This window comes from Trifolium pratense, linkage group LG5, assembly GCF_020283565.1.
Source record: "Trifolium pratense cultivar HEN17-A07 linkage group LG5, ARS_RC_1.1, whole genome shotgun sequence".
Taxonomy (NCBI): domain Eukaryota; kingdom Viridiplantae; phylum Streptophyta; class Magnoliopsida; order Fabales; family Fabaceae; genus Trifolium; species Trifolium pratense.
Window position 1 is genome coordinate 34,398,523 of NC_060063.1, and position 27,611 is coordinate 34,426,133.

The window sequence follows — 27,611 nt, forward strand, 5'->3', positions numbered from 1 at the left end:
TCTTACTAAAATTATCCGCGAAAACAGTTTTCGGTGCTATGATTTTGCTCTTTATTTATTTTCTTTCCCTTATTATTATTTATTATTCAATTTCTCTGTCTTTAGTTTTCTCTTTGGAGCTCGTTCATCATCATATTCTTCTTCCTTCTCGATTTTCCTTTTGCCTTTTCCTTCACCGATTCGTTATTAGGGTTTCTCTTCCTCGATCAACGCGCTCGTTTCTTCACTCCTTAACGGTACGTTTCAATTCTCTCTTATTCCATTCTTTGTTTTCTCAGAGCACCGATTACGCTACGGCATCGTTTTGTAGTTTAGAGATTGTTCAAGCAGCATCGAATTTCATGATTGTGATTGTGATTGTTTTGTTATGTTATTTGTTTTGTTAAACTAGATTTGGTCAAATCTGAGAATGGTTTTAAAAATTATTTTGTTTGTGTTTGGGAACGGTTTAGGGTTTAGTTTAGGGGAGAAGGGTTTAATGTGATTTCATTCGGTTAGAGTTGGAATTTTGATTTATTTTTTTCATTGTTGAGTTGAAATTTGGAATTTATTTGTGAAAATTTGGTTGCAGATTTGGGTGTTTAAGATTGGGCGTATCAATGAGTGAACGAAAAACTATCGACTTAGAGCAAGGATGGGATTTTATGCAGAAGGGAATCACGAAGCTGAAGAATATTCTTGAAGGGCTACCTGAGCCTCAGTTCAGCTCTGAGGACTATATGATGCTATACACGTATTTTTCTCTGAAATGTTTATGTTTTGAGATTAATTGGGTTTTGATTTATTTTTATGGAAATTGTTTATTCTTGAATTTTATTGCAGGACCATATACAATATGTGCACTCAGAAGCCTCCCAATGACTATTCCCAACCATTGTATGACAAGTACAAGGAATCGTTTGAAGAGTACATCATATCAACAGTGAGTAATGCTTATGACTTGTTAGACATGATACACAAGGACGTGTTTGAATATATATAAAAAGTTATTTTTTATGCGTTATGTAGTCATTACTTGTTTGCTACTTTCCTACAAGGGTAATACTAGTTAATGCCTGCTACTATCTACTAGTGAATATCATACTAGGATGTCTGTTCTTGACTTTACAAGGTTATTGACTTGGGTTGAATACGAACAAAACTTCAATAGATTTCTGTTTGTTTCTAATCCTCCTTGTGTCCGAAGGTATGATAACAGTGACACCATTTCTTCCTTTTAGGAAATGTTATCATCAATCATGCAGCTCTCAGAAGGTAGGTTAATTAGTGTTTCCCAGTTCTTATAAGTATAGTCCTCCACAAAATAATGTTTGGAACTTCCAATCTCCACATGGATTAGATAATTAAGTTTTGATTTTTGAGACTGAAGGGAGTAAGTGGACACATAGTGAATCTTTTGGTAGTGAAGGATGCAGCTCAGCTGTAGCCACACAACTAACCGCATAACTTGGTCAGACATTTCTAGTATCTAGTTGACTAGTTGATACAATGGTCTGGTCATTGCTTCATTGCTACCATAGACAAGAACAAACAACCATACACCATCTTAACCGTTGGGGAAAAAAGTAGTGTTGAAATCCAAACCATAGATCCAACTCATCTGAGTTTGCCCCCTTTGCTAACAACTAGTCCCTCTATCAGTCCACTTGTCTGTTGCTAGTTGTACCAACTTTGACACTAAACAACCACTTAATGCCACCTATAAATTTTCCTAGAGTAGGTAAAACAAAGGTCCATAAATTATTGGATTCCATAATCCATATATGTTATCTCGTCAATTGTTACTTATCACCATTCTGGATGTGATAAAGCTCTCATACATTTTAAGAATAGTAAATAGTAAATAGATGATAAAGCAGAAACAAAGGACCAACGAGAGGGAGAAAATCAATGGTAACGTAGAAATTTTAATTAGGATAGGATTTAGAGTAGAATATTCACCTTTACAGCGAATCAGCAAAATCAATAATAGGAGCAATCTTTTGGAGCTTCAAGGTGTCGATGCTTGTAAGTAATACAAAATCAATGCAATGAAGGGGCGTCTTGTAACTGTGGTGTCTGAGGGAAAGAGACAGATCATCCAAAATGAGGAATACGTGGTACTAGGGATAGGTTTGAGTCATATGTAGCTGGAGGGGTCTGTTCTCAAAGAATGTAACATTTACGGAGGATTAAAACAATGTGTGATGGGAGAATAACATGAATACTCTTTTTGAACTCTAGAAAGACACATTTGACAGCCAAAGCAGACAAATTATCATGACAGTCTTGTAAAGGATCACTTACAAAAAAATTCTAGTTTGATATTTCTTACAGTCCAAGGACTTGAACTTTGAAGGATGAGAAGTGACATAACATTAGAAAGTTTTGGCACCAATTTGAATATATTTGCATCTTTTAGAAAGAATTATTCAATCATAGACACACACACACACATGCACAAGAGAAACATGATCCAGAAATCTCTAAATTTTGGAATCAAAATGATCAGCCAAGGCTGTCTATACTCTAGTAACTGAATCTCTATTAAGGAATAAGATGAAAGCAAATAACAGAAAGAAATAATAATTACTAATTTTGGTCAGAATCAGTAGATACAATTCTTAAGACCACTCCATTCTGTGGTATCCAAAAGACTCAAGCTATCCTTCCAAACTCAGTCTTAAATCATAAGACTGATTGCATCTTTCTCTTAGGTTATCTAGATTATGCTATTTCTCTTTCCCTCTCTAATTATAGGTTTAATTGACTTACTAACATCGGGTGTCTTCTAACAGATTGATACTGAAGGTCCTTTAATTTACTGGAAAGGATTCTCGTCTCAGTATTTTGGCTACTTTTTATAGTGTCATTAGTTTTAGTTTCCCTAATTTGTGTGCATGAGATAAATGTGTGTATATAGTTGAAGTGATTCTTACGTTTGATTGGTCAGTGTCTCTGAAAGGTAGCATTTTTTTATTACTTCCTAACAGCAAAATCTGCTTGTTTTAGGACTTGGAATAACTGTCCAGTTTTGGAGAATTTGTTTTGAATCCAATTCTTGGGTTCCTTACAACGTGACTCTTAAATATTCCAATATCATTAATAATGATACAAAATACATGCTATAATTAAATGTTTTATTTTTCTTTGGGGGATGGGGTGGGAGGTGTTATCTGGCTTATTTAATTTCTTGTACATTTTAGAAATCTATCCTTTCCTTTATTCGATTATTTATTTATTGGTTATTAATTTTCCGTTCTCAACTTTTCTTTAATAAATGAAATCACTTTTTTGGATTCAGGTATTACCTTCTTTGAGAGAGAAGCATGATGAATTTATGTTGCGAGAACTCGTGAGGAGGTGGGCTAACCATAAAATTATGGTTAGATGGCTTTCTCGTTTCTTTCACTATTTGGATCGATACTTTATTGCTCGGAGGTCACTTCCGCCACTTAATGAAGTTGGGTTGACTTGCTTCCGTGATTTGGTAATTTTCTCTTTTCCTTCAAAGTTTTCAATCAGTAGATATAGTTCTTTTGTAACATGTCAGTTAAATCGTTAATGTTTGATTTTAATCATTTCCAGGTTTACAAGGAAATAAATGGGAAAGTGAGAGATGCTGTGATTTCTCTTGTATGTTCTTTCTTCCTTATTATTATAGAAAATTTTCAGTGTTCACAAGTATAGATTAAATAACCTATCTTTTTTGTTCAAAGATTGATCAAGAACGTGAAGGAGAGCAGATCGACCGAGCTCTATTAAAAAATGTATTAGATATATTTGTCGAAATTGGAATGGGGCAAATGGATCACTATGATAATGATTTTGAAGCTGCCATGCTCAAAGACACGTCTGCATATTATTCTCGAAAGGCTTCAAACTGGATCCTAGAAGATTCTTGTCCTGATTATATGCTCAAGGTATTATTCTTAATTTAATAGTGATTACTATATCTCGGTTTCTTCTTCATCTACAATTACATATTGCTTTTGTTTAATATTGTGGTTTTCATTACAGGCTGAGGAGTGTTTGAAACGGGAGAAAGATAGGGTTGCTCATTACCTGCACTCTAGTAGCGAGCCAAAGTTATTAGAGGTTTATTCTTTACTTGCTATTTTTCCAGCTATGTGGTCTAAAACTCTCACTTAAATAGAGTACTGCATTCTTGTAGAAAACAATTGTTAATAACTGTTATGATTCTATATTTGTTCCATTTTTCAGTGTCTGACTTTTTCTACTTTTTTTCGTTTTGAATTTTTTAGAAAGTTCAACACGAGCTTTTATCTGTGTATGCAAACCAACTCCTTGAAAAAGAGCATTCTGGATGTCATGCATTACTTCGAGATGACAAGGTACTATTTAACTGTAATATGCTCACTAGTTTTGTTAACATATCTTAAAATGTGAACATGTTCTCACCGTTTCCTTTAAAAGTTTAGGTTGAAGACTTGTCAAGGATGTTCAGGCTCTTCTCTAAAATACCCAAAGGCTTGGATCCTGTTTCCAGTATATTTAAGCAGGTATATTTATGATTTCATCCTTTGTACGTCAATCAAAATTGGGTCATAGGAAACTCCTTTCATTCCTGATGGTTTGTATATGTGACAGTTTGTTTCCTTCCTCTATGCAGCATGTTACTGAAGAAGGTACGGCATTGGTGAAGTTGGCTGAAGATGCAGCAAGTAACAAGAAGGTATGTTTTGATTGTAGCAGTCCTTATTGCTGGTTAAATGATAATTTTCTGCTTAGGTGTATATTATTTTATTGCTCAGATATGATGTCATCTCTGAAGCACGGGTACTCATAAAATAAAATGAAGTACCTGTATCGGGTACGCGTACGGTACTCGTTGGGTAGTTACCAATCCATACTGTTAGGAACCCAATAATTGGATTCCAAAAACATATCAATATTGATAAGAAAAATTAAAGATACACCAGAGAAGATACTCTCCTTACACTGGATTGAAACTAGTCAAAACAATATTTTTCATAAGATACTTTCTAAGGGAATGGAAGTCTATATTTATAGAATTTCTATACACAAGGAGAGGGCAAAGATCAATGAAAACTGGCCTAAAACAGAAAACTAACTCACAGACAACCAACAAACAAACCCAACTAACTAAGATAACTAACTAACTAACTAACTAACTAACTAACTTCTATACCAACTCTTAACTACTTTAATTTCCATTCACTCTATATCCTAACAATACACCCCTCCTCAAAACAACCTTGTCCTCAAGGTTGACTGCAGCAGAAGTTTCCTAGGATGAGTAATCACTTGCAAAGTAAACATGGCATGACATGAGCACAGAACTCGGAAAGCTCTGTTCCAGATTGTTGCTCTCCTCTTTGGAAAAGTTCTAGGGCCCGAGGTAGATAAGGGGAATATGACTGACACAGAAAATGAAAGAAAAGAAGCCAAAAGAGCTGGCAATGCAGCAAGCTGGTAGTCTTTGGCAGTAGCAGCTGTAACACCCTAACCCATACTACCCTTAAAAACGTAATATTAAAAACTTTTTTAACAAGTGTAAAGGCAGAGTGCCACGCGGTAATTAAAACACAAGCATACACACAGAGCGTCATGAAGTTTAACATGAAAAGCAACAGCGGATTCAATAAAAACCAAGCATGCATATATATATATACATAAGCCATATTCATCCCTAAGGATGTCACTTATACAAGAACTAGCATAACAAAAAGGTAACACCGATATACGATGAAAGCCAAGCGTAATCCCCGACTCGATGTTACATTACCAGAGCAGTTACTATTTACAAACTCTAACCAAAAGCTAGCACTAAAAGGAGAAATCTATGCTAAGTCTCCTCACCAAAAGATACTTCAACAGCAAGCTAAAAACAACAGTCTAATCGTCGGCACAGTCCTCAGCCTGAATATCTGAACCCCCAAAGGTCCAGCAAATAACACAAAGCAGAGAGTTAGAAAAACATAATCGCATATCATACGAGTATAAGAAAGGCCTTACACTTTCGAACTATCATACATATTCTAACTCACGCCATACAATTACAGTATTAAATACATAGGAATTTACCTAGTATGCTACTTACAGCAAACACGTCAAAACCAGTCAAGTAATGTCACATAACAATTACCAAGTAAATGTGCATATACCCTAATGCAATCTAATGCCAATTAATTCACTGTCATGCCATCCCTAGACATGACTAAATGCATGTGGTACCAAGGCGTCTCACCAACGGTGGATCAAGAACAGTTTTATATCTTGCTGGATATGTCGGAACTTACCGAACCATCTTATCTCCCTTGGATAAGCCAACACAGTTTTATATCCTGTTGGATAGCAGCTCTGGACTCATGGATTCATCTAATCCGATCCTCGGCTTCATTATGGACACATAATCCATTTTCGTTATTGGAACCCAAGTTTCCAATGTTCACATACAATCATGAATGCATGTACGTATGCACATATCAACCATATGATATTCTCTAGCTCGAAGCTACTCTTTTATGAATGCGGGAACACAATCCTAACACATTCACTTAACATTACAAATTAATGCCAAAACATCACATTACTCACTTTAAACTGCAACTTATTGCATACACGTACAAATCATATATTTTAAGCTTTGGTAATACACTATAATACCAAGGAAACATACCCCAATAGGCCAAATAAATTATAGAACTCCACAACAAAATTTGGAAAATCAGTTCCCTCGCTCAGCGAGAATCAGCGAACACTGGCGACCAAACGGCAGTGGTCATGGGATCCTGGCGAGCACTGGCGAGAGTCAGCGAGCTGGTCGCTATCTCTCGCTGAAGCCTCACTCAGCGACCACTCAAGAACATACACGCTCGCTAAAGCTCGCTGCAAGCTCGCTCAGCGACCGTGCATTTCCTGTGAGTTTCTCTGAGGCGGTTTAACATTGAAACCAACCAAAAATTCATTCAAACATGTTATAAATTCCCTTAAACAACAATTCCAAGCATATATGATATCAAGGAACATTAATCATCCCTTCCAAACATCCAAATACATCAAACAATCAAAATCATGCCAATTTCTTGGGTTTTAAGTAACATTCACCAACTTTTCAAATATGATTCAAACACATACATATTTTTCATGGAATCAAGCTAGTGATTAACACATACAAAGTGATGATGAAGAACATCACACTCACATGCAAAAACTTAATCAAAACCTAAAAGAAATTGAGTGAGAGAGTTTGGGAATGGAGATATAGGCAATCTCCCCTCTCTTGGTCACTCAAGAATCATGAATTCTAATCTCTTACCTTAGCAAAGTTGATGATCCAAGCCTTTCCTCTTCTCTCTTGCTCGTGATTCTCTCCTTGTTCTTGCCTAGGGTTTTTGCTTTGCTCTTGCTTACTAACTCTTCTAACTCAAAGAAAATAAGTTGTGATACTATTCATGGGTTTGACTTGGTTACTAATACCACTTCCTAAAGTCATGAACCAAGCCCAATTGGCTTAGGCCCATTGCCTTTCCACGCCCCAATCTTGGCCCAAAACTAAAGTTTCGCGCTTACTAATTATTCGTCGATCACTAAAAATAATTAAAAGCCAATTAATAAATCAAATAACATTTAAGAAATATAAATACGAAAAATGGGTCGTTACAATCCTACCCCCCTTAAAAGAATTTCGCCCTCGAAATTACCTAGAAACAGATCGGGATAAGAATCTCTCATCTTGCTTTCCAGCTCCCACGTTGCATTCTCACCAGCCGGTCCTCCCCACACGACTTTCACGGATGCAATCTCTTTATTCCTCAACCTCTTCACTTCTCTTCCTTCTATTCTCAAGGGTACGGTCTCAATGGTCAAGTCATCCCTCACTTGAACATCGTCCGATTCAATCACGTGTGTCGGATCAGACACATACTTGCGCAACTGTGATACATGGAAAACATCGTGCAAATTCGCCAATGATGGCGGTAATGCAATCCTATACGCCACTTTTCCCACACGCTTCAAAATCTCAAACGGCCCAATAAACCTTGACGTCAACTTCCTTGACTTCAACGCTCGTCCTACTCCAGTAGTCGATGTAACTCGTAGGAATACATGATCCCCCTCTTGGAATTCAATGTCCTTCCTCCTCTTATCATGATAACTCTTCTGTCGACTCTGAGACGCTTTCATCTTCTCACGAATCATCCGAATCTTCTCCGTTGTTTCTTGTACAATCTCTGGTCCAAGAATTGCACCTTCTCCAGTTTCATACCAACACAGAGGTGTCCTACACCTTCTCCCATACAAAGCCTCAAACGGTGCCATTCCGATACTAGAATGGTAACTGTTGTTGTATGTAAACTCTACCAACGGCAAACAAGAATCCCAATTCACGTTTTGCTCCAAAACACAAGCTCTCAACAAATCCTCTAAGGATTGTATCGTCCTCTCCGACTGACCATCTGTCTGAGGATGATAAGCTGAACTCAACCTCAACTTCGTTCCTAAAGCTTCTTGCAAGCTTTCCCAAAATCTGGAAGTAAATCTCGGATCTCTATCCGAAATAATACTTGTTGGAATACCATGTAGCTTCACAATCTGCTCCACATAAATCTCGGCCAACTTAGGCTCCAAAGTACCTTTCCTGACAGCAATGAAGTGAGCACACTTCGTCAGACGATCTACCACTACCCAAATCACCTCGTTACCTTTCTTGGTCTTCGGTAAACCTCCCACAAAATCCATTGCAATGCTATCCCATTTCCATTCTGGTATAAACATTGGTTGCAACAAACCAAACGGCTTCTGATGCTCAATCTTCGATTTCTGACAAGTTAAGCATGAATAAACAAATTTAGAAATTTGCCTCTTCATTCCCGGCCACCAAAATAACTTCCTCAAATCCTGATACATCTTGGTTACTCCAGGATGAATACTCAAACCACTTCTGTGACCTTCTTCCATGATCATTCTTTTCAATTCGGGTACATCCGGTACAAAAACTCTTCCGTGAAATCTCATGACTCCACTTTCATCAATCTTGATATTGGTCTCCTTGCCTTCATTGATGAGTACCATCTTCTCCATCAATTTCTTATCCGATTTCTGACGTTCTTTAATATCCTCGAGAAAAGGATTCGTCAATTTTAACATTCCAAGCTTTACATTTGAAGAAGTAACCTCACACACAAGACTCAAGTCTCGGAATTCTTCAATCAACTCTAACTCTTTCACCATCAACGATGACATATGCAAAGTTTTCCTACTTAATGCGTCGGCCACCACATTGGCTTTTCCGGGGTGATAACTCAATCCAAAATCGTAGTCCTTTAAGAATTCGAGCCATCTTCGTTGCCTCATATTCAACTCCTTCTGGTCGAATAAGTATTTCAGACTCTTGTGATCACTGAAAACTTCAAACCTTGATCCATACAAGTAGTGTCGCCATACTTTCAAAGCAAACACCACTGCGGCTAACTCCAAGTCATGCGTTGGATAGTTTCTCTCATGAACCTTCAGTTGCCTTGAAGCATATGCTACCACATTACCCCCTTGCATAAGCACTCCGCCAAGTCCTAACTTCGGAGCATCGCAATACACGACGAACGACTCTTTGGCATCGGGTAAAATCAACACGGGTGCAGTAGTCAATCTTCTCTTGAGCTCTTGGAAGCTCTTCTCACAATTACCATCCCAAACAAACGCTTGATCTTTCCTTGTCAACTTGGTTAACGGTAAAGCCAACTTCGAAAAACCTTCTATGAATCTTCTATAATAACCGGCTAAACCAAGGAAACTTCTAATCTCTGAAACAGATTCCGGCGTTCCCCACTGTGACACAGCGTCAACCTTCGCAGGATCTACCGCGATTCCTCCACTTGAAATTATATGCCCTAGGAAACTCACCTCTTTCATCCAAAATTCACACTTCGACAACTTGGCATACAACTTCTTCTCCTTCAAGACTTGCAAAACAATCCTCAAGTGCTCTTCGTGCTCTTCCTCGGATTTCGAGTAAATCAAAATGTCGTCGATGAACACCACCACGAATCTATCCAAAAATGAATGGAAAATTCGGTTCATATATTCCATGAAAACTCCGGGTGCATTGGTCACACCAAACGGCATAACTGAATACTCGTAGTGCCCATACCTCGTCCTGAATGCAGTCTTAGGTATGTCTTCCGTCTTCACTCTAATCTGATGGTATCCGGATCTCAAATCGATCTTACTAAACACGCAAGCTCCAACTAGTTGATCCATCAAATCATCTATCCTCGGAAGTGGATATTTATTCTTGATCGTCACTTTGTTCAACTGACGATAGTCTATACATAATCTCATGCTTCCATCTTTCTTCTTTACCAACAAAACAGGTGCTCCCCATGGCGAAACACTCGGCCGAACAAACCTCTTCTCAAGCAGCTCTTCAAGTTGCTTCTTCAACTCATTCAACTCTGACGCTAACATTCGATACGGCGTCATCGATATCGGACTAGTTCCAGGTACTAGGTCGATAGAAAACTCTACCTCTCGCTTTGGAGGCACGTCAGATATATCATCCGGAAACACATCTGGGAATTCACAAACGATTGGTAACTCTTCCACTTTAACTCCTCCTTCGAGTTTCAATGATGCAAACATCATGAACATCTCGGCATGCTCATTCAATGATTCTGACACATCTTTTCCGCTCATCAACTGTAAATTCTCCTCTGGTTTCGGAAAAACAACGGCCTTCTCACAGCAGTTGATATGAATTCGATTAAAGATTAACCAATTCATACCAAAAATTACATCCATACCACTAAGTGGAATACACACTAAGTCCATTCCAAAGTGCCTATCAAAAATGGTTACGGGGCAATTACGACATACTTGTCGAGTAATTACTGAACCATTAGCAGGAGTTTCTATTTCCATCCTACCCGTCATATCCGTTACTGGAACACCCAAACGCTTCACACAATCTAAAGAGATAAAAGAATGCGTCGCTCCCGTATCTATAATCGCAATTAAAGGAGTGTTATAGATGAAACACGTACCTCTAATGAGATTGTCCTCTTGGCTAGCATCCTCTCCACTCAAAGCAAACACCTTGCCCATCACCTTCTTGGGCTTCTTACAAGTCGGACTCTTGTGGCCTTCCTCACCACAGTTGAAACACACCACTTTTCCTCTGCAAACTTCGGTCTTGTGGCCCAGCCTTCCACAATTCTTACACCTATCCCCTCTCTTCGGGCAATCATAAGACATATGACCCCGTTCTCCACAGTTATAACAACTTCCATTCACCGGCTTCTTACCACCACTTGTATTACTTCTACCGCGGTTATCATAATGTTTCCCGCGTTCTTGTCCTTTGCCTTTTCGGTCGTTCACGGCCTTGTAGTAGTTCACCTTTGCCCTACCATCTTCATCACAGATCCTACTCTTGTTCACAAGGGTCGCAAAATCCCTTATCTGTGAAAATCCGATCATATGCTTGATGTCTGGACATAGACCACTTTCAAACTTCACGCACTTGTCGTCCTCCGCTTCAAAAGTGTTGTAATGCGGACTAAATGCGCACAACGTCTCAAACTTGACGGCATAATCAGCTACCGTCATATTCCCCTGTTTTAGTTCCATGAATTCCACCACTTTCTTGTTCTTCACATCAACAGGAAAATACTTAACCAAAAATTCCCTTTTAAACATTGCCCATGGTATAGCCATACCACCGAGTCCTGGCCTCAACTTGGCGTTCTTCCACCACACATTCGCTTCCTCGCGCAACACATATGTTCCAAGGGTTGTCTTCCCTTCCTCGGAACAATCCATTGCTTCAAAAATTATTTCAAGTTCCTCCAGCCACTTGTAAGCTCCATCCGGGTTGTAACCTCCGGTAAATGTTGGCGGTTTCTGCTTCATGAACTGTTCCAACCTCATCTCTACCTCTCTTCCAGGTTGATGATCTCTAACCACTATGTTGGTGAGTGCGGCCAAAGCCTCCGCAATCTGGGCATTCGTTCTCGCAGCAGCCATGATTCCTGAACGAATCACAACTAGACGTTAGAAAGTACTAACAGTGTTCCCTACACATGCTCATACGGGGAAAAGAAAAGTCCTAATTGGTTCACACGAACCGACCTGCTCTGATACCACTATTGTAACACCCTAACCCATACTACCCTTAAAAACGTAATATTAAAAACTTTTTTAACAAGTGTAAAGGCAGAGTGCCACGCGGTAATTATAACACAAGCATACACACAGAGCGTCATGAAGTTTAACATGAAAAGCAACAGCGGATTCAATAAAAACCAAGCATGCATATATATATATACATAAGCCATATTCATCCCTAAGGATGTCACTTATACAAGAACTAGCATAACAAAAAGGTAACACCGATATACGATGAAAGCCAAGCGTAATCCCCGACTCGATGTTACATTACCAGAGCAGTTACTATTTACAAACTCTAACCAAAAGCTAGCACTAAAAGGAGAAATCTATGCTAAGTCTCCTCACCAAAAGATACTTCAACAGCAAGCTAAAAACAACAGTCTAATCGTCGGCACAGTCCTCAGCCTGAATATCTGAACCCCCAAAGGTCCAGCAAATAACACAAAGCAGAGAGTTAGAAAAACATAATCGCATATCATACGAGTATAAGAAAGGCCTTACACTTTCGAACTATCATACATATTCTAACTCACGCCATACAATTACAGTATTAAATACATAGGAATTTACCTAGTATGCTACTTACAGCAAACACGTCAAAACCAGTCAAGTAATGTCACATAACAATTACCAAGTAAATGTGCATATACCCTAATGCAATCTAATGCCAATTAATTCACTGTCATGCCATCCCTAGACATGACTAAATGCATGTGGTACCAAGGCGTCTCACCAACGGTGGATCAAGAACAGTTTTATATCTTGCTGGATATGTCGGAACTTACCGAACCATCTTATCTCCCTTGGATAAGCCAACACAGTTTTATATCCTGTTGGATAGCAGCTCTGGACTCATGGATTCATCTAATCCGATCCTCGGCTTCATTATGGACACATAATCCATTTTCGTTATTGGAACCCAAGTTTCCAATGTTCACATACAATCATGAATGCATGTACGTATGCACATATCAACCATATGATATTCTCTAGCTCGAAGCTACTCTTTTATGAATGCGGGAACACAATCCTAACACATTCACTTAACATTACAAATTAATGCCAAAACATCACATTACTCACTTTAAACTGCAACTTATTGCATACACGTACAAATCATATATTTTAAGCTTTGGTAATACACTATAATACCAAGGAAACATACCCCAATAGGCCAAATAAATTATAGAACTCCACAACAAAATTTGGAAAATCAGTTCCCTCGCTCAGCGAGAATCAGCGAACACTGGCGACCAAACGGCAGTGGTCATGGGATCCTGGCGAGCACTGGCGAGAGTCAGCGAGCTGGTCGCTATCTCTCGCTGAAGCCTCACTCAGCGACCACTCAAGAACATACACGCTCGCTAAAGCTCGCTGCAAGCTCGCTCAGCGACCGTGCATTTCCTGTGAGTTTCTCTGAGGCGGTTTAACATTGAAACCAACCAAAAATTCATTCAAACATGTTATAAATTCCCTTAAACAACAATTCCAAGCATATATGATATCAAGGAACATTAATCATCCCTTCCAAACATCCAAATACATCAAACAATCAAAATCATGCCAATTTCTTGGGTTTTAAGTAACATTCACCAACTTTTCAAATATGATTCAAACACATACATATTTTTCATGGAATCAAGCTAGTGATTAACACATACAAAGTGATGATGAAGAACATCACACTCACATGCAAAAACTTAATCAAAACCTAAAAGAAATTGAGTGAGAGAGTTTGGGAATGGAGATATAGGCAATCTCCCCTCTCTTGGTCACTCAAGAATCATGAATTCTAATCTCTTACCTTAGCAAAGTTGATGATCCAAGCCTTTCCTCTTCTCTCTTGCTCGTGATTCTCTCCTTGTTCTTGCCTAGGGTTTTTGCTTTGCTCTTGCTTACTAACTCTTCTAACTCAAAGAAAATAAGTTGTGATACTATTCATGGGTTTGACTTGGTTACTAATACCACTTCCTAAAGTCATGAACCAAGCCCAATTGGCTTAGGCCCATTGCCTTTCCACGCCCCAATCTTGGCCCAAAACTAAAGTTTCGCGCTTACTAATTATTCGTCGATCACTAAAAATAATTAAAAGCCAATTAATAAATCAAATAACATTTAAGAAATATAAATACGAAAAATGGGTCGTTACAATCCTACCCCCCTTAAAAGAATTTCGCCCTCGAAATTACCTAGAAACAGATCGGGATAAGAATCTCTCATCTTGCTTTCCAGCTCCCACGTTGCATTCTCACCAGCCGGTCCTCCCCACACGACTTTCACGGATGCAATCTCTTTATTCCTCAACCTCTTCACTTCTCTTCCTTCTATTCTCAAGGGTACGGTCTCAATGGTCAAGTCATCCCTCACTTGAACATCGTCCGATTCAATCACGTGTGTCGGATCAGACACATACTTGCGCAACTGTGATACATGGAAAACATCGTGCAAATTCGCCAATGATGGCGGTAATGCAATCCTATACGCCACTTTTCCCACACGCTTCAAAATCTCAAACGGCCCAATAAACCTTGACGTCAACTTCCTTGACTTCAACGCTCGTCCTACTCCAGTAGTCGATGTAACTCGTAGGAATACATGATCCCCCTCTTGGAATTCAATGTCCTTCCTCCTCTTATCATGATAACTCTTCTGTCGACTCTGAGACGCTTTCATCTTCTCACGAATCATCCGAATCTTCTCCGTTGTTTCTTGTACAATCTCTGGTCCAAGAATTGCACCTTCTCCAGTTTCATACCAACACAGAGGTGTCCTACACCTTCTCCCATACAAAGCCTCAAACGGTGCCATTCCGATACTAGAATGGTAACTGTTGTTGTATGTAAACTCTACCAACGGCAAACAAGAATCCCAATTCACGTTTTGCTCCAAAACACAAGCTCTCAACAAATCCTCTAAGGATTGTATCGTCCTCTCCGACTGACCATCTGTCTGAGGATGATAAGCTGAACTCAACCTCAACTTCGTTCCTAAAGCTTCTTGCAAGCTTTCCCAAAATCTGGAAGTAAATCTCGGATCTCTATCCGAAATAATACTTGTTGGAATACCATGTAGCTTCACAATCTGCTCCACATAAATCTCGGCCAACTTAGGCTCCAAAGTACCTTTCCTGACAGCAATGAAGTGAGCACACTTCGTCAGACGATCTACCACTACCCAAATCACCTCGTTACCTTTCTTGGTCTTCGGTAAACCTCCCACAAAATCCATTGCAATGCTATCCCATTTCCATTCTGGTATAAACATTGGTTGCAACAAACCAAACGGCTTCTGATGCTCAATCTTCGATTTCTGACAAGTTAAGCATGAATAAACAAATTTAGAAATTTGCCTCTTCATTCCCGGCCACCAAAATAACTTCCTCAAATCCTGATACATCTTGGTTACTCCAGGATGAATACTCAAACCACTTCTGTGACCTTCTTCCATGATCATTCTTTTCAATTCGGGTACATCCGGTACAAAAACTCTTCCGTGAAATCTCATGACTCCACTTTCATCAATCTTGATATTGGTCTCCTTGCCTTCATTGATGAGTACCATCTTCTCCATCAATTTCTTATCCGATTTCTGACGTTCTTTAATATCCTCGAGAAAAGGATTCGTCAATTTTAACATTCCAAGCTTTACATTTGAAGAAGTAACCTCACACACAAGACTCAAGTCTCGGAATTCTTCAATCAACTCTAACTCTTTCACCATCAACGATGACATATGCAAAGTTTTCCTACTTAATGCGTCGGCCACCACATTGGCTTTTCCGGGGTGATAACTCAATCCAAAATCGTAGTCCTTTAAGAATTCGAGCCATCTTCGTTGCCTCATATTCAACTCCTTCTGGTCGAATAAGTATTTCAGACTCTTGTGATCACTGAAAACTTCAAACCTTGATCCATACAAGTAGTGTCGCCATACTTTCAAAGCAAACACCACTGCGGCTAACTCCAAGTCATGCGTTGGATAGTTTCTCTCATGAACCTTCAGTTGCCTTGAAGCATATGCTACCACATTACCCCCTTGCATAAGCACTCCGCCAAGTCCTAACTTCGGAGCATCGCAATACACGACGAACGACTCTTTGGCATCGGGTAAAATCAACACGGGTGCAGTAGTCAATCTTCTCTTGAGCTCTTGGAAGCTCTTCTCACAATTACCATCCCAAACAAACGCTTGATCTTTCCTTGTCAACTTGGTTAACGGTAAAGCCAACTTCGAAAAACCTTCTATGAATCTTCTATAATAACCGGCTAAACCAAGGAAACTTCTAATCTCTGAAACAGATTCCGGCGTTCCCCACTGTGACACAGCGTCAACCTTCGCAGGATCTACCGCGATTCCTCCACTTGAAATTATATGCCCTAGGAAACTCACCTCTTTCATCCAAAATTCACACTTCGACAACTTGGCATACAACTTCTTCTCCTTCAAGACTTGCAAAACAATCCTCAAGTGCTCTTCGTGCTCTTCCTCGGATTTCGAGTAAATCAAAATGTCGTCGATGAACACCACCACGAATCTATCCAAAAATGAATGGAAAATTCGGTTCATATATTCCATGAAAACTCCGGGTGCATTGGTCACACCAAACGGCATAACTGAATACTCGTAGTGCCCATACCTCGTCCTGAATGCAGTCTTAGGTATGTCTTCCGTCTTCACTCTAATCTGATGGTATCCGGATCTCAAATCGATCTTACTAAACACGCAAGCTCCAACTAGTTGATCCATCAAATCATCTATCCTCGGAAGTGGATATTTATTCTTGATCGTCACTTTGTTCAACTGACGATAGTCTATACATAATCTCATGCTTCCATCTTTCTTCTTTACCAACAAAACAGGTGCTCCCCATGGCGAAACACTCGGCCGAACAAACCTCTTCTCAAGCAGCTCTTCAAGTTGCTTCTTCAACTCATTCAACTCTGACGCTAACATTCGATACGGCGTCATCGATATCGGACTAGTTCCAGGTACTAGGTCGATAGAAAACTCTACCTCTCGCTTTGGAGGCACGTCAGATATATCATCCGGAAACACATCTGGGAATTCACAAACGATTGGTAACTCTTCCACTTTAACTCCTCCTTCGAGTTTCAATGATGCAAACATCATGAACATCTCGGCATGCTCATTCAATGATTCTGACACATCTTTTCCGCTCATCAACTGTAAATTCTCCTCTGGTTTCGGAAAAACAACGGCCTTCTCACAGCAGTTGATATGAATTCGATTAAAGATTAACCAATTCATACCAAAAATTACATCCATACCACTAAGTGGAATACACACTAAGTCCATTCCAAAGTGCCTATCAAAAATGGTTACGGGGCAATTACGACATACTTGTCGAGTAATTACTGAACCATTAGCAGGAGTTTCTATTTCCATCCTACCCGTCATATCCGTTACTGGAACACCCAAACGCTTCACACAATCTAAAGAGATAAAAGAATGCGTCGCTCCCGTATCTATAATCGCAATTAAAGGAGTGTTATAGATGAAACACGTACCTCTAATGAGATTGTCCTCTTGGCTAGCATCCTCTCCACTCAAAGCAAACACCTTGCCCATCACCTTCTTGGGCTTCTTACAAGTCGGACTCTTGTGGCCTTCCTCACCACAGTTGAAACACACCACTTTTCCTCTGCAAACTTCGGTCTTGTGGCCCAGCCTTCCACAATTCTTACACCTATCCCCTCTCTTCGGGCAATCATAAGACATATGACCCCGTTCTCCACAGTTATAACAACTTCCATTCACCGGCTTCTTACCACCACTTGTATTACTTCTACCGCGGTTATCATAATGTTTCCCGCGTTCTTGTCCTTTGCCTTTTCGGTCGTTCACGGCCTTGTAGTAGTTCACCTTTGCCCTACCATCTTCATCACAGATCCTACTCTTGTTCACAAGGGTCGCAAAATCCCTTATCTGTGAAAATCCGATCATATGCTTGATGTCTGGACATAGACCACTTTCAAACTTCACGCACTTGTCGTCCTCCGCTTCAAAAGTGTTGTAATGCGGACTAAATGCGCACAACGTCTCAAACTTGACGGCATAATCAGCTACCGTCATATTCCCCTGTTTTAGTTCCATGAATTCCACCACTTTCTTGTTCTTCACATCAACAGGAAAATACTTAACCAAAAATTCCCTTTTAAACATTGCCCATGGTATAGCCATACCACCGAGTCCTGGCCTCAACTTGGCGTTCTTCCACCACACATTCGCTTCCTCGCGCAACACATATGTTCCAAGGGTTGTCTTCCCTTCCTCGGAACAATCCATTGCTTCAAAAATTATTTCAAGTTCCTCCAGCCACTTGTAAGCTCCATCCGGGTTGTAACCTCCGGTAAATGTTGGCGGTTTCTGCTTCATGAACTGTTCCAACCTCATCTCTACCTCTCTTCCAGGTTGATGATCTCTAACCACTATGTTGGTGAGTGCGGCCAAAGCCTCCGCAATCTGGGCATTCGTTCTCGCAGCAGCCATGATTCCTGAACGAATCACAACTAGACGTTAGAAAGTACTAACAGTGTTCCCTACACATGCTCATACGGGGAAAAGAAAAGTCCTAATTGGTTCACACGAACCGACCTGCTCTGATACCACTATTGTAACACCCTAACCCATACTACCCTTAAAAACGTAATATTAAAAACTTTTTTAACAAGTGTAAAGGCAGAGTGCCACGCGGTAATTATAACACAAGCATACACACAGAGCGTCATGAAGTTTAACATGAAAAGCAACAGCGGATTCAATAAAAACCAAGCATGCATATATATATATATATATATATATATACATAAGCCATATTCATCCCTAAGGATGTCACTTATACAAGAACTAGCATAACAAAAAGGTAACACCGATATACGATGAAAGCCAAGCGTAATCCCCGACTCGATGTTACATTACCAGAGCAGTTACTATTTACAAACTCTAACCAAAAGCTAGCACTAAAAGGAGAAATCTATGCTAAGTCTCCTCACCAAAAGATACTTCAACAGCAAGCTAAAAACAGCAGTCTAATCGTCGGCACAGTCCTCAGCCTGAATATCTGAACCCCCAAAGGTCCAGCAAATAACACAAAGCAGAGAGTTGGAAAAACATAATCGCATATCATACGAGTATAAGAAAGGCCTTACACTTTCGAACTATCATACATATTCTAACTCACGCCATACAATTACAGTATTAAATACATAGGAATTTACCTAGTATGCTACTTACAGCAAACACGTCAAAACCAGTCAAGTAATGTCACATAACAATTACCAAGTAAATGTGCATATACCCTAATGCAATCTAATGCCAATTAATTCACTGTCATGCCATCCCTAGACATGACTAAATGCATGTGGTACCAAGGCGTCTCACCAACGGTGGATCAAGAACAGTTTTATATCTTGCTGGATATGTCGGAACTTACCGAACCATCTTATCTCCCTTGGATAAGCCAACACAGTTTTATATCCTGTTGGATAGCAGCTCTGGACTCATGGATTCATCTAATCCGATCCTCGGCTTCATTATGGACACATAATCCATTTTCGTTATTGGAACCCAAGTTTCCAATGTTCACATACAATCATGAATGCATGTACGTATGCACATATCAACCATATGATATTCTCTAGCTCGAAGCTACTCTTTTATGAATGCGGGAACACAATCCTAACACATTCACTTAACATTACAAATTAATGCCAAAACATCACATTACTCACTTTAAACTGCAACTTATTGCATACACGTACAAATCATATATTTTAAGCTTTGGTAATACACTATAATACCAAGGAAACATACCCCAATAGGCCAAATAAATTATAGAACTCCACAACAAAATTTGGAAAATCAGTTCCCTCGCTCAGCGAGAATCAGCGAACACTGGCGACCAAACGGCAGTGGTCATGGGATCCTGGCGAGCACTGGCGAGAGTCAGCGAGCTGGTCGCTATCTCTCGCTGAAGCCTCACTCAGCGACCACTCAAGAACATACACGCTCGCTAAAGCTCGCTGCAAGCTCGCTCAGCGACCGTGCATTTCCTGTGAGTTTCTCTGAGGCGGTTTAACATTGAAACCAACCAAAAATTCATTCAAACATGTTATAAATTCCCTTAAACAACAATTCCAAGCATATATGATATCAAGGAACATTAATCATCCCTTCCAAACATCCAAATACATCAAACAATCAAAATCATGCCAATTTCTTGGGTTTTAAGTAACATTCACCAACTTTTCAAATATGATTCAAACACATACATATTTTTCATGGAATCAAGCTAGTGATTAACACATACAAAGTGATGATGAAGAACATCACACTCACATGCAAAAACTTAATCAAAACCTAAAAGAAATTGAGTGAGAGAGTTTGGGAATGGAGATATAGGCAATCTCCCCTCTCTTGGTCACTCAAGAATCATGAATTCTAATCTCTTACCTTAGCAAAGTTGATGATCCAAGCCTTTCCTCTTCTCTCTTGCTCGTGATTCTCTCCTTGTTCTTGCCTAGGGTTTTTGCTTTGCTCTTGCTTACTAACTCTTCTAACTCAAAGAAAATAAGTTGTGATACTATTCATGGGTTTGACTTGGTTACTTATACCACTTCCTAAAGTCATGAACCAAGCCCAATTGGCTTAGGCCCATTGCCTTTCCACGCCCCAATCTTGGCCCAAAACTAAAGTTTCGCGCTTACTAATTATTCGTCGATCACTAAAAATAATTAAAAGCCAATTAATAAATCAAATAACATTTAAGAAATATAAATACGAAAAATGAGTCGTTACAGCAGCAGTGTCCTATTTCTGAAACACATTTATTTCTTCACTAGATGAACCTTCTCAGAAAGAATCCATTGCTATGACTATGAACAGACTATGAATTTTGGATCTCCATTGTTTTGATCTTAAAGCCCCAGCCATGCCTATGTTATAGTCTGTAGGCTTCGGTGGCGGCTGCACTGCAGGAGCCACAACCCATGAATTAGCGTCTGGTGGTTTTTTTGGGGGGGGGGGGGGGGTGCAGGAACCACAACCAGTGAACAAACCTTCAGTGGCAGTTCCTGCATGGCCGCTTCTCCTGCGATTGTGATGCCGGTTGTTCTTTCATTCAATTTCCAACCTGACGATTTTGGCAATGGCACAAGGTTGGCCGTAATTTTCAAGGAATAAGAACCATTGCATAAGATTTGGTGTCTGCTTTCTTTCTCATCTACCACTGCTTTTTGTTCACCGATAACCATTCTTTCCACTCCCCTTTCTCCGTGACTCTTCATTGTCACTGTTTTCTTTTTCTATGCCACAGTCTCAAGGCTCATGACGGACATAACTTCTATTGATTTGCCGTTCTTGACAGAACCTTAAGCCATGATGACAGAACGAGGGATTTCGTTATCAGAATCTTCACATCCAGAGGAATTTTCTGGAGGTGCAGTGTGGTTGACTGACCCAACACCCTTTGGTGTTGCTAACTTCTTGAAATCTTTCGTCAGTTCTTTGAACCCAGCTCTTAATTCTTCTATGCCTTCCTTCAATTGTGCTGTATCTGCCTTCAATTCTTGAATCATTACGCCATGATCACCTCTCCATTTTTCCAGAGCACTTAAACGGGTTTCTATGGCACTTACCATCTTGATGGTAGGTAGGATCAATTGTTAGGAACCCAATAATTGGATTCCAAAAACATATCAATATTGATAAGAAAAATTAAATATACACTGGCGAAGATACTCTCCTTACACTTGTTTGAAACCAGTCAAAACAATATTTTTCATATGATACTTTCTAAGGGAATGGAAGTCTATATTTATAGAATTCCTATACACTAGGAGAGGGCAAAGATCAATGACAACTGGCCTAAAACAGAAAACTAACTCACAGACAACTAACAAACAAACCCAACTAACTAAGATAACTAACTAACTAACTAACTTCTATACCACCTCTTAACTACTTCAATTTCCCTTCATTCTATATTCTAACACATACCTATTTCTAGGATGTTAATAGCGGCGCTATAGCGCGCTATAGCGTAGCGTTTTACCACCTCTCTGCTATGCTATAAGACTGCTTTCCGCTATTTAGAGAAGCAGAAATAGCGGCCGCTATTTGCAGGAAAATAGCGTTTTGTTAGCGGTGGCGTAGCGTTTTTGTAGCGCTATTTGGCCGCTTTAGCGTTTTGGAGGGAAAAAAATTGATGAAAATCTTTATTTTAGAAATAAATCATAAGTGAGGGGTATTTTGCACTTTTCTACACATCAAAAAGCTACCAACACATCACAACACGTGATTTACTTTTCTATTTGAGTTGTTTCTTCTTTCTTTTCTCACATCACGCTCTTCTCCTCTTCTCCTTCAACATCTCCTTCACCAAATCGACTCCTCTATTTCCTTTCTCCAAATCAACTGCTCTTCTCCTCTTCTTACAAGGTTTGTTCCTTTCTCAAACCTTAATGTGGTGGAGCTTAGAAGTGAAGATGAGGCAGAAGCAGATGTGGTCTCAAGGGCTTCAAAAGATTAATGGCTTGTCATTATTTTGTTTACTTTTAGAACTTGCTTATGCTTTATTTTAATGGGATGTCATTTTGAGTACTTCTAGAATTTTAATGGTATGTCATTTTGAGTACTTCTAGAACTTCATGGAATGTTATTAGTCCTTATTTAGAACCTATTTTGATGGTAAATGACAATATTTAGTATAATTATTAAGTAAGAAAGTCCTTTTAATTTTGTGTATTTTCCTATTTTAGTATTTATGTATGTTGTTGAGATTTATGTTTAATTTGTACATGACCGCTATAGCGCTACCCGCTATACCGCAATAGCATTTTTGAGGTTCGGCGCTACGCGTCGCTATCCGAGATTAACAACATAGACCTATTTTTATTCGGTTGATTTGGGGTGGTGGATACGACAAAATCGTGCAGGTGGTGGGAAAATGGCATAACATATATTACTTTTTTATTATATTTTAGTTATCTCTCTCGCTTTTGATGAAAATATTGGAGGCGGTGGACAGAAAATGTAAATAGCTGAAGCATGGTGATAGAAGTGTGGTTGAACATGATTAAAATTCGAATAATAATAATAATAATAATAATAATAATATATAATTTTTTTTTCTCATCTTATGTTTTTACAACTACAACAATACTAATTCACTAAAAAAAAATTATTTTGATATTATGTATTAACGTATCCGTAAGCCTATGCACACTCCGTAAGAAAATACTGAATGGAAGGGGTTACTGATGGCTCATCCATCCATCCATCTATCCATTTTCCCCTATATTTGTGCAATCTTGCATGTGTTTTTTTTACTAGGTTCAAACTACAAATTGATGGTTCATTACTTGGAAATGTTGATTACTTGGAGCTACATGAATGCCACCTATTGATCTATCAACATATCTTGAAACATAGCATCTGATTGTGAACTGCGTTTATTGTTAGGGAACATGCAACATTTTCAACTAAGTAGTGCATATTAATGTTTATAACTTGGAAATTCGTTTAGAATTATTTTCTGTGGAAGCTGTGTGAATGACTTATTTACCTATCTTAACATGGTGTGTGTGTGAATTGGTTTTATTGATGAAGAACATGCCACATGACCTGTTGGAGAAATATTCTTGATGTGCGTATATGCATAAATTCAAAAGGTTTTGAGGAAACCCTATAAAGCCGTAACTCTTATTACCAAGCAAAACAGTAATAATCATAGTATTAATAATAATAACTATATAAACATTGAAGTATATTTTTTCAAATTTTTATAGTATTCTGCTATCATTGAAAGACTTCTATACAATTTTAATGATTCATGATAGGGGAAATAAAAGAAAGGAAATGCACAACTTACTGGTCGTACTCATCAAGAGAAAACCTGATTTCTCATCTTATACAATCCTAGAAGTTAATGGACAATTAAATGTTGACTTTTTGAGCCGTAATATTAGTCTAGTAGTTCTCCTTCTGGCCCCTCCCCCCAAGCCACCATCATTTTGTTTATGTTTATAGTAGGTTGTACATGTTGCTTTATGGACAAATTTATCTTTCAAATTTCAGCCTCCTAATTTTCCAAACGATTTACTTACTCTTCATTTGTAAATGGTGCCATGTTTGAAGCAATTTAAGTTGATTCTAACATTTATTACCTTCTAAATTAAATTGTCTGCAGGCAGAGAAAAGGGATATTATTGGCTTACAAGAGCAGGTAATGTCGGAATTTTTAAGCTTTGTAGTATAAATGCAATTGATATTGATCCATTTATGGAAACTGAGATTGATCTCTTCAGGTTTTTGTTCGGAAGGTGATTGAGCTGCATGACAAGTACATGGCATATGTGAACGACTGTTTCCAAAATCATACTCTGTTCCACAAGGTTCGATCATAGAATGGCTTCAAAATTGCTATGTTGCATTAATTTGTTATCTAAAAGATTTTATCCTATAGGCTCTCAAGGAGGCTTTTGAGATTTTTTGCAACAAGGGTGTCGCTGGAAGCTCAAGTGCCGAATTGCTTGCCACTTTTTGTGATAATATTCTCAAGAAAGGAGGAAGTGAAAAATTGAGTGATGAAGCAATTGAGGACACACTTGAGAAGGTCTGCAATGAATCTGTCTAAATTTTCCATCTGCTTCAATAATTTTGACGCCTGTGTTTCTGAAATTGAGATTTTTTTTGGATCTTCTTGCAGGTTGTCAAGCTACTTGCCTATATTAGTGACAAAGATTTGTTTGCCGAATTTTATAGGTAAAGTGCATAGGAAAGGAAAATATCTGTGATAATCATTAGTGTTGGAATTGTTTAGGACAAATTCAATTGGGGGGTTTGCATGATGGATATTCGTGATTTTTTTTTTTGGAGAGGGAGGGGGCATGGTCCAAAAGATTTAAACCATTGGGACTTCACTCCACCTTGCTTATAAAACTCTTCAGTTTTCACTATTTTGTCCAATATGAGATTTCTATTTCAGCACTCCCCCACAGTTCCTTTTTTTTCACCTGTACTAATTTTTTTCTTCCATGTATCATGTATGTTACTGGCAAGTGGATGATTATTTTTGGGGAAAACCTTAAAGGACTAAATAAAAAATAGAGAGTGGTGGGATAGAGAAAATGGAGAGAAAGTGAACTGCAATTATTTGAAAATATAAGTCTGTTTCAGTTTTATTTTTTGCTATTATAACTTATCTTTGAAGTGTATCAATGTCTTCGGTTTTTTTTTTTTTGAAGCAATGTCTTCGCTTTTGTATTAATTGCTATTCTATTAATAGGAAGGTCCAGGAAAACCAAACTTAACCTTCTTCTTGGCTTTGTCCTTTTTGGCTTTTGATTTGTTATCATGCCTCACAGTTTTGTTTGTATTTTCTGATGCACATAACATTGCTTAATCTTTATGAAACAGTCAATGATACAATTGTGATCCATCACGCTATTGAAGTTTTTGTTTCTATTTTATATGTATCAAAATTACCCCATTTTCCTAATGGAAAACAATTTCATAAAAAGTCATACATCTTCTTGTCTGGTCGTTTATAGGAAAAAGCTTGCTCGAAGGCTTCTTTTTGATAAGAGTGCCAATGATGACCATGAGAGGAGTATTTTGACAAAGTTGAAGCAACAATGTGGTGGTCAATTTACCTCAAAGATGGAAGGAATGGTCAGTCTTTCAAGCCTCTGTGTTGAGCTGATATTCCATATTCAACTATTTTGTAAAATAATAAAAGAAAATTTCATTGTTTATGTGGGTTCTACCAGGTTACAGATTTGACGCTGGCAAAGGAGAATCAAACAAGCTTCGAGGAATATTTAACCAATAATCCTAATGTAGACCCTGGAATTGACTTGACAGTTACAGTTCTGACCACCGGTTTCTGGCCTAGTTACAAATCTTTTGACCTCAATCTTCCTGCAGAAATGGTATATCTGTATTTTTTTTTATATTAACCCAGAACTTATTTTCCAAATGTTTGATAGTATCCTTTCCTAGATTTAGATAATTGTTTTTCATAATTAACACTTTTATCTCTATTTGTTTTAGGTTAAGTGTGTAGAAGTTTTCAAGGAATTTTATCAAACAAAAACTAAACACAGAAAACTTACTTGGATTTATTCCTTGGGAACCTGCAATATAAGTGGGAAATTTGAACCAAAAACTATGGAGCTGATTGTGACGACTTACCAGGTTATATTTCTTATGCATACTCTTTTTCTTTTGAAGTTTATCTTTTGTGTTACATCCCATTGTTTCAATTTTATGATATGTATAAATTCTTGTATGAATTTCTCTTTACTTATCTAATGCTGTCTTTTACTTTTCAATAGGCTTCAGCGTTGCTGCTTTTCAATTCCTCAAATAGACTGAGTTATTCTGAGATAAGGGCTCAGTTGAACTTGACAGATGATGATGTTATTAGACTGCTTCACTCTTTATCATGTGCCAAGTACAAGATTCTTAACAAGGAGCCAAGCACAAAAACAATATCACCTACTGATTATTTTGAATTTAATTCAAAGTTTACAGACAAAATGAGGAGGATCAAGGTACAGTTGTCACATACTAATACTAATAGATTTGATCTATTTTGTATTTCTGTTAGCTTAGTTATCTTATTCTCTTGTGGTTTACTGACTGTTGAGTTAGACTGACACATAATTTGTTGCGCAGATTCCTCTCCCTCCTGTGGATGAGAAGAAAAAAGTAATTGAGGATGTTGACAAAGACAGAAGATATGCTATCGATGCCTCAATTGTGCGTATTATGAAGAGTCGGAAAGTTTTAAACTACCAACAGTTAGTCGTGGAGTGTGTTGAGCAGTTAGGCCGCATGTTTAAGGTTCATATTTCACCCCTCTGTTAACACTGTTTTGTTAGTAAGTTTTTGCTATAATCCTGAATTGTTTGTTGATATGGAATGATGTGTTTGCTCAGCCTGATGTCAAGGCAATTAAGAAGCGGATTGAAGACTTGATTTCTCGAGACTACCTGGAAAGAGACAAAGATAATGCAAATTTGTTCAAGTACTTGGCATGATGACTTCACAACTGAAGTTGTTACTGCAGTTGCCTACAAATAGCAAAAACCAGATGATGATACTTGGAGTCAAAGAAAATCAGTTCCTCTTAATTTCCTTAAAGGGAGGCTATTAGTGCTTGTAAATTTTGCCTCTATATCCAGGTATCGACTGGCTAGTGTAAATGTTTGTTTGTGTTGGAAAGGTTGTAATCAGTGTTGTAGTTAAGTAGGCCGAGATCGTATTTTCCTTTTTGTTTTTTTTATTGCCTGCTTTCCCATTTGATGACTTAGTTGATGCTTGCCTATTAATTATTTCTTCCACCCCATATAGGAAATAGGAATTGTGTTACTTTAGTTTAAGTGAAGTTGTATTTTGAATTTGATCTTAAAAACCATCCAATGAGTGGGAATGTCATTCGGATCCAAACCCTA

General features: G+C 38.5%; 1 protein-coding gene across 1 annotated transcript; it reads left to right on the forward strand.

Moving 5' to 3' along the window:
- On the forward strand, positions 1–27,611 carry LOC123884638 (cullin-1). Its single transcript, XM_045933779.1, has 20 exons — positions 1–236; positions 572–733; positions 823–922; positions 3,284–3,469; positions 3,568–3,615; positions 3,699–3,902; positions 4,000–4,077; positions 4,245–4,334; positions 4,422–4,502; positions 4,613–4,675; positions 24,341–24,376; positions 24,459–24,545; positions 24,617–24,766; positions 24,860–24,915; positions 25,704–25,824; positions 25,923–26,084; positions 26,206–26,349; positions 26,490–26,708; positions 26,833–27,000; positions 27,096–27,611. The coding sequence occupies exons 2-20, from the start codon at positions 600–602 to the stop codon at positions 27,195–27,197; spliced, it is 2,229 nt and encodes a 742-aa protein (XP_045789735.1). The 5' UTR covers positions 1–236; positions 572–599; the 3' UTR covers positions 27,198–27,611.

Bases quoted from the DNA above. Each gene is read 5' to 3' on its own strand.
- LOC123884638 (XM_045933779.1), top strand. From the start codon at position 600: ATGAGTGAACGAAAAACTATCGACTTAGAGCAAGGATGGGATTTTATG. The intron at 24,546-24,616 runs GTTCGATCATAG...TTTATCCTATAG, and splicing joins ATCATACTCTGTTCCACAAG to GCTCTCAAGGAGGCTTTTGA. The intron at 26,085-26,205 runs GTATATCTGTAT...TATTTGTTTTAG, and splicing joins TCAATCTTCCTGCAGAAATG to GTTAAGTGTGTAGAAGTTTT.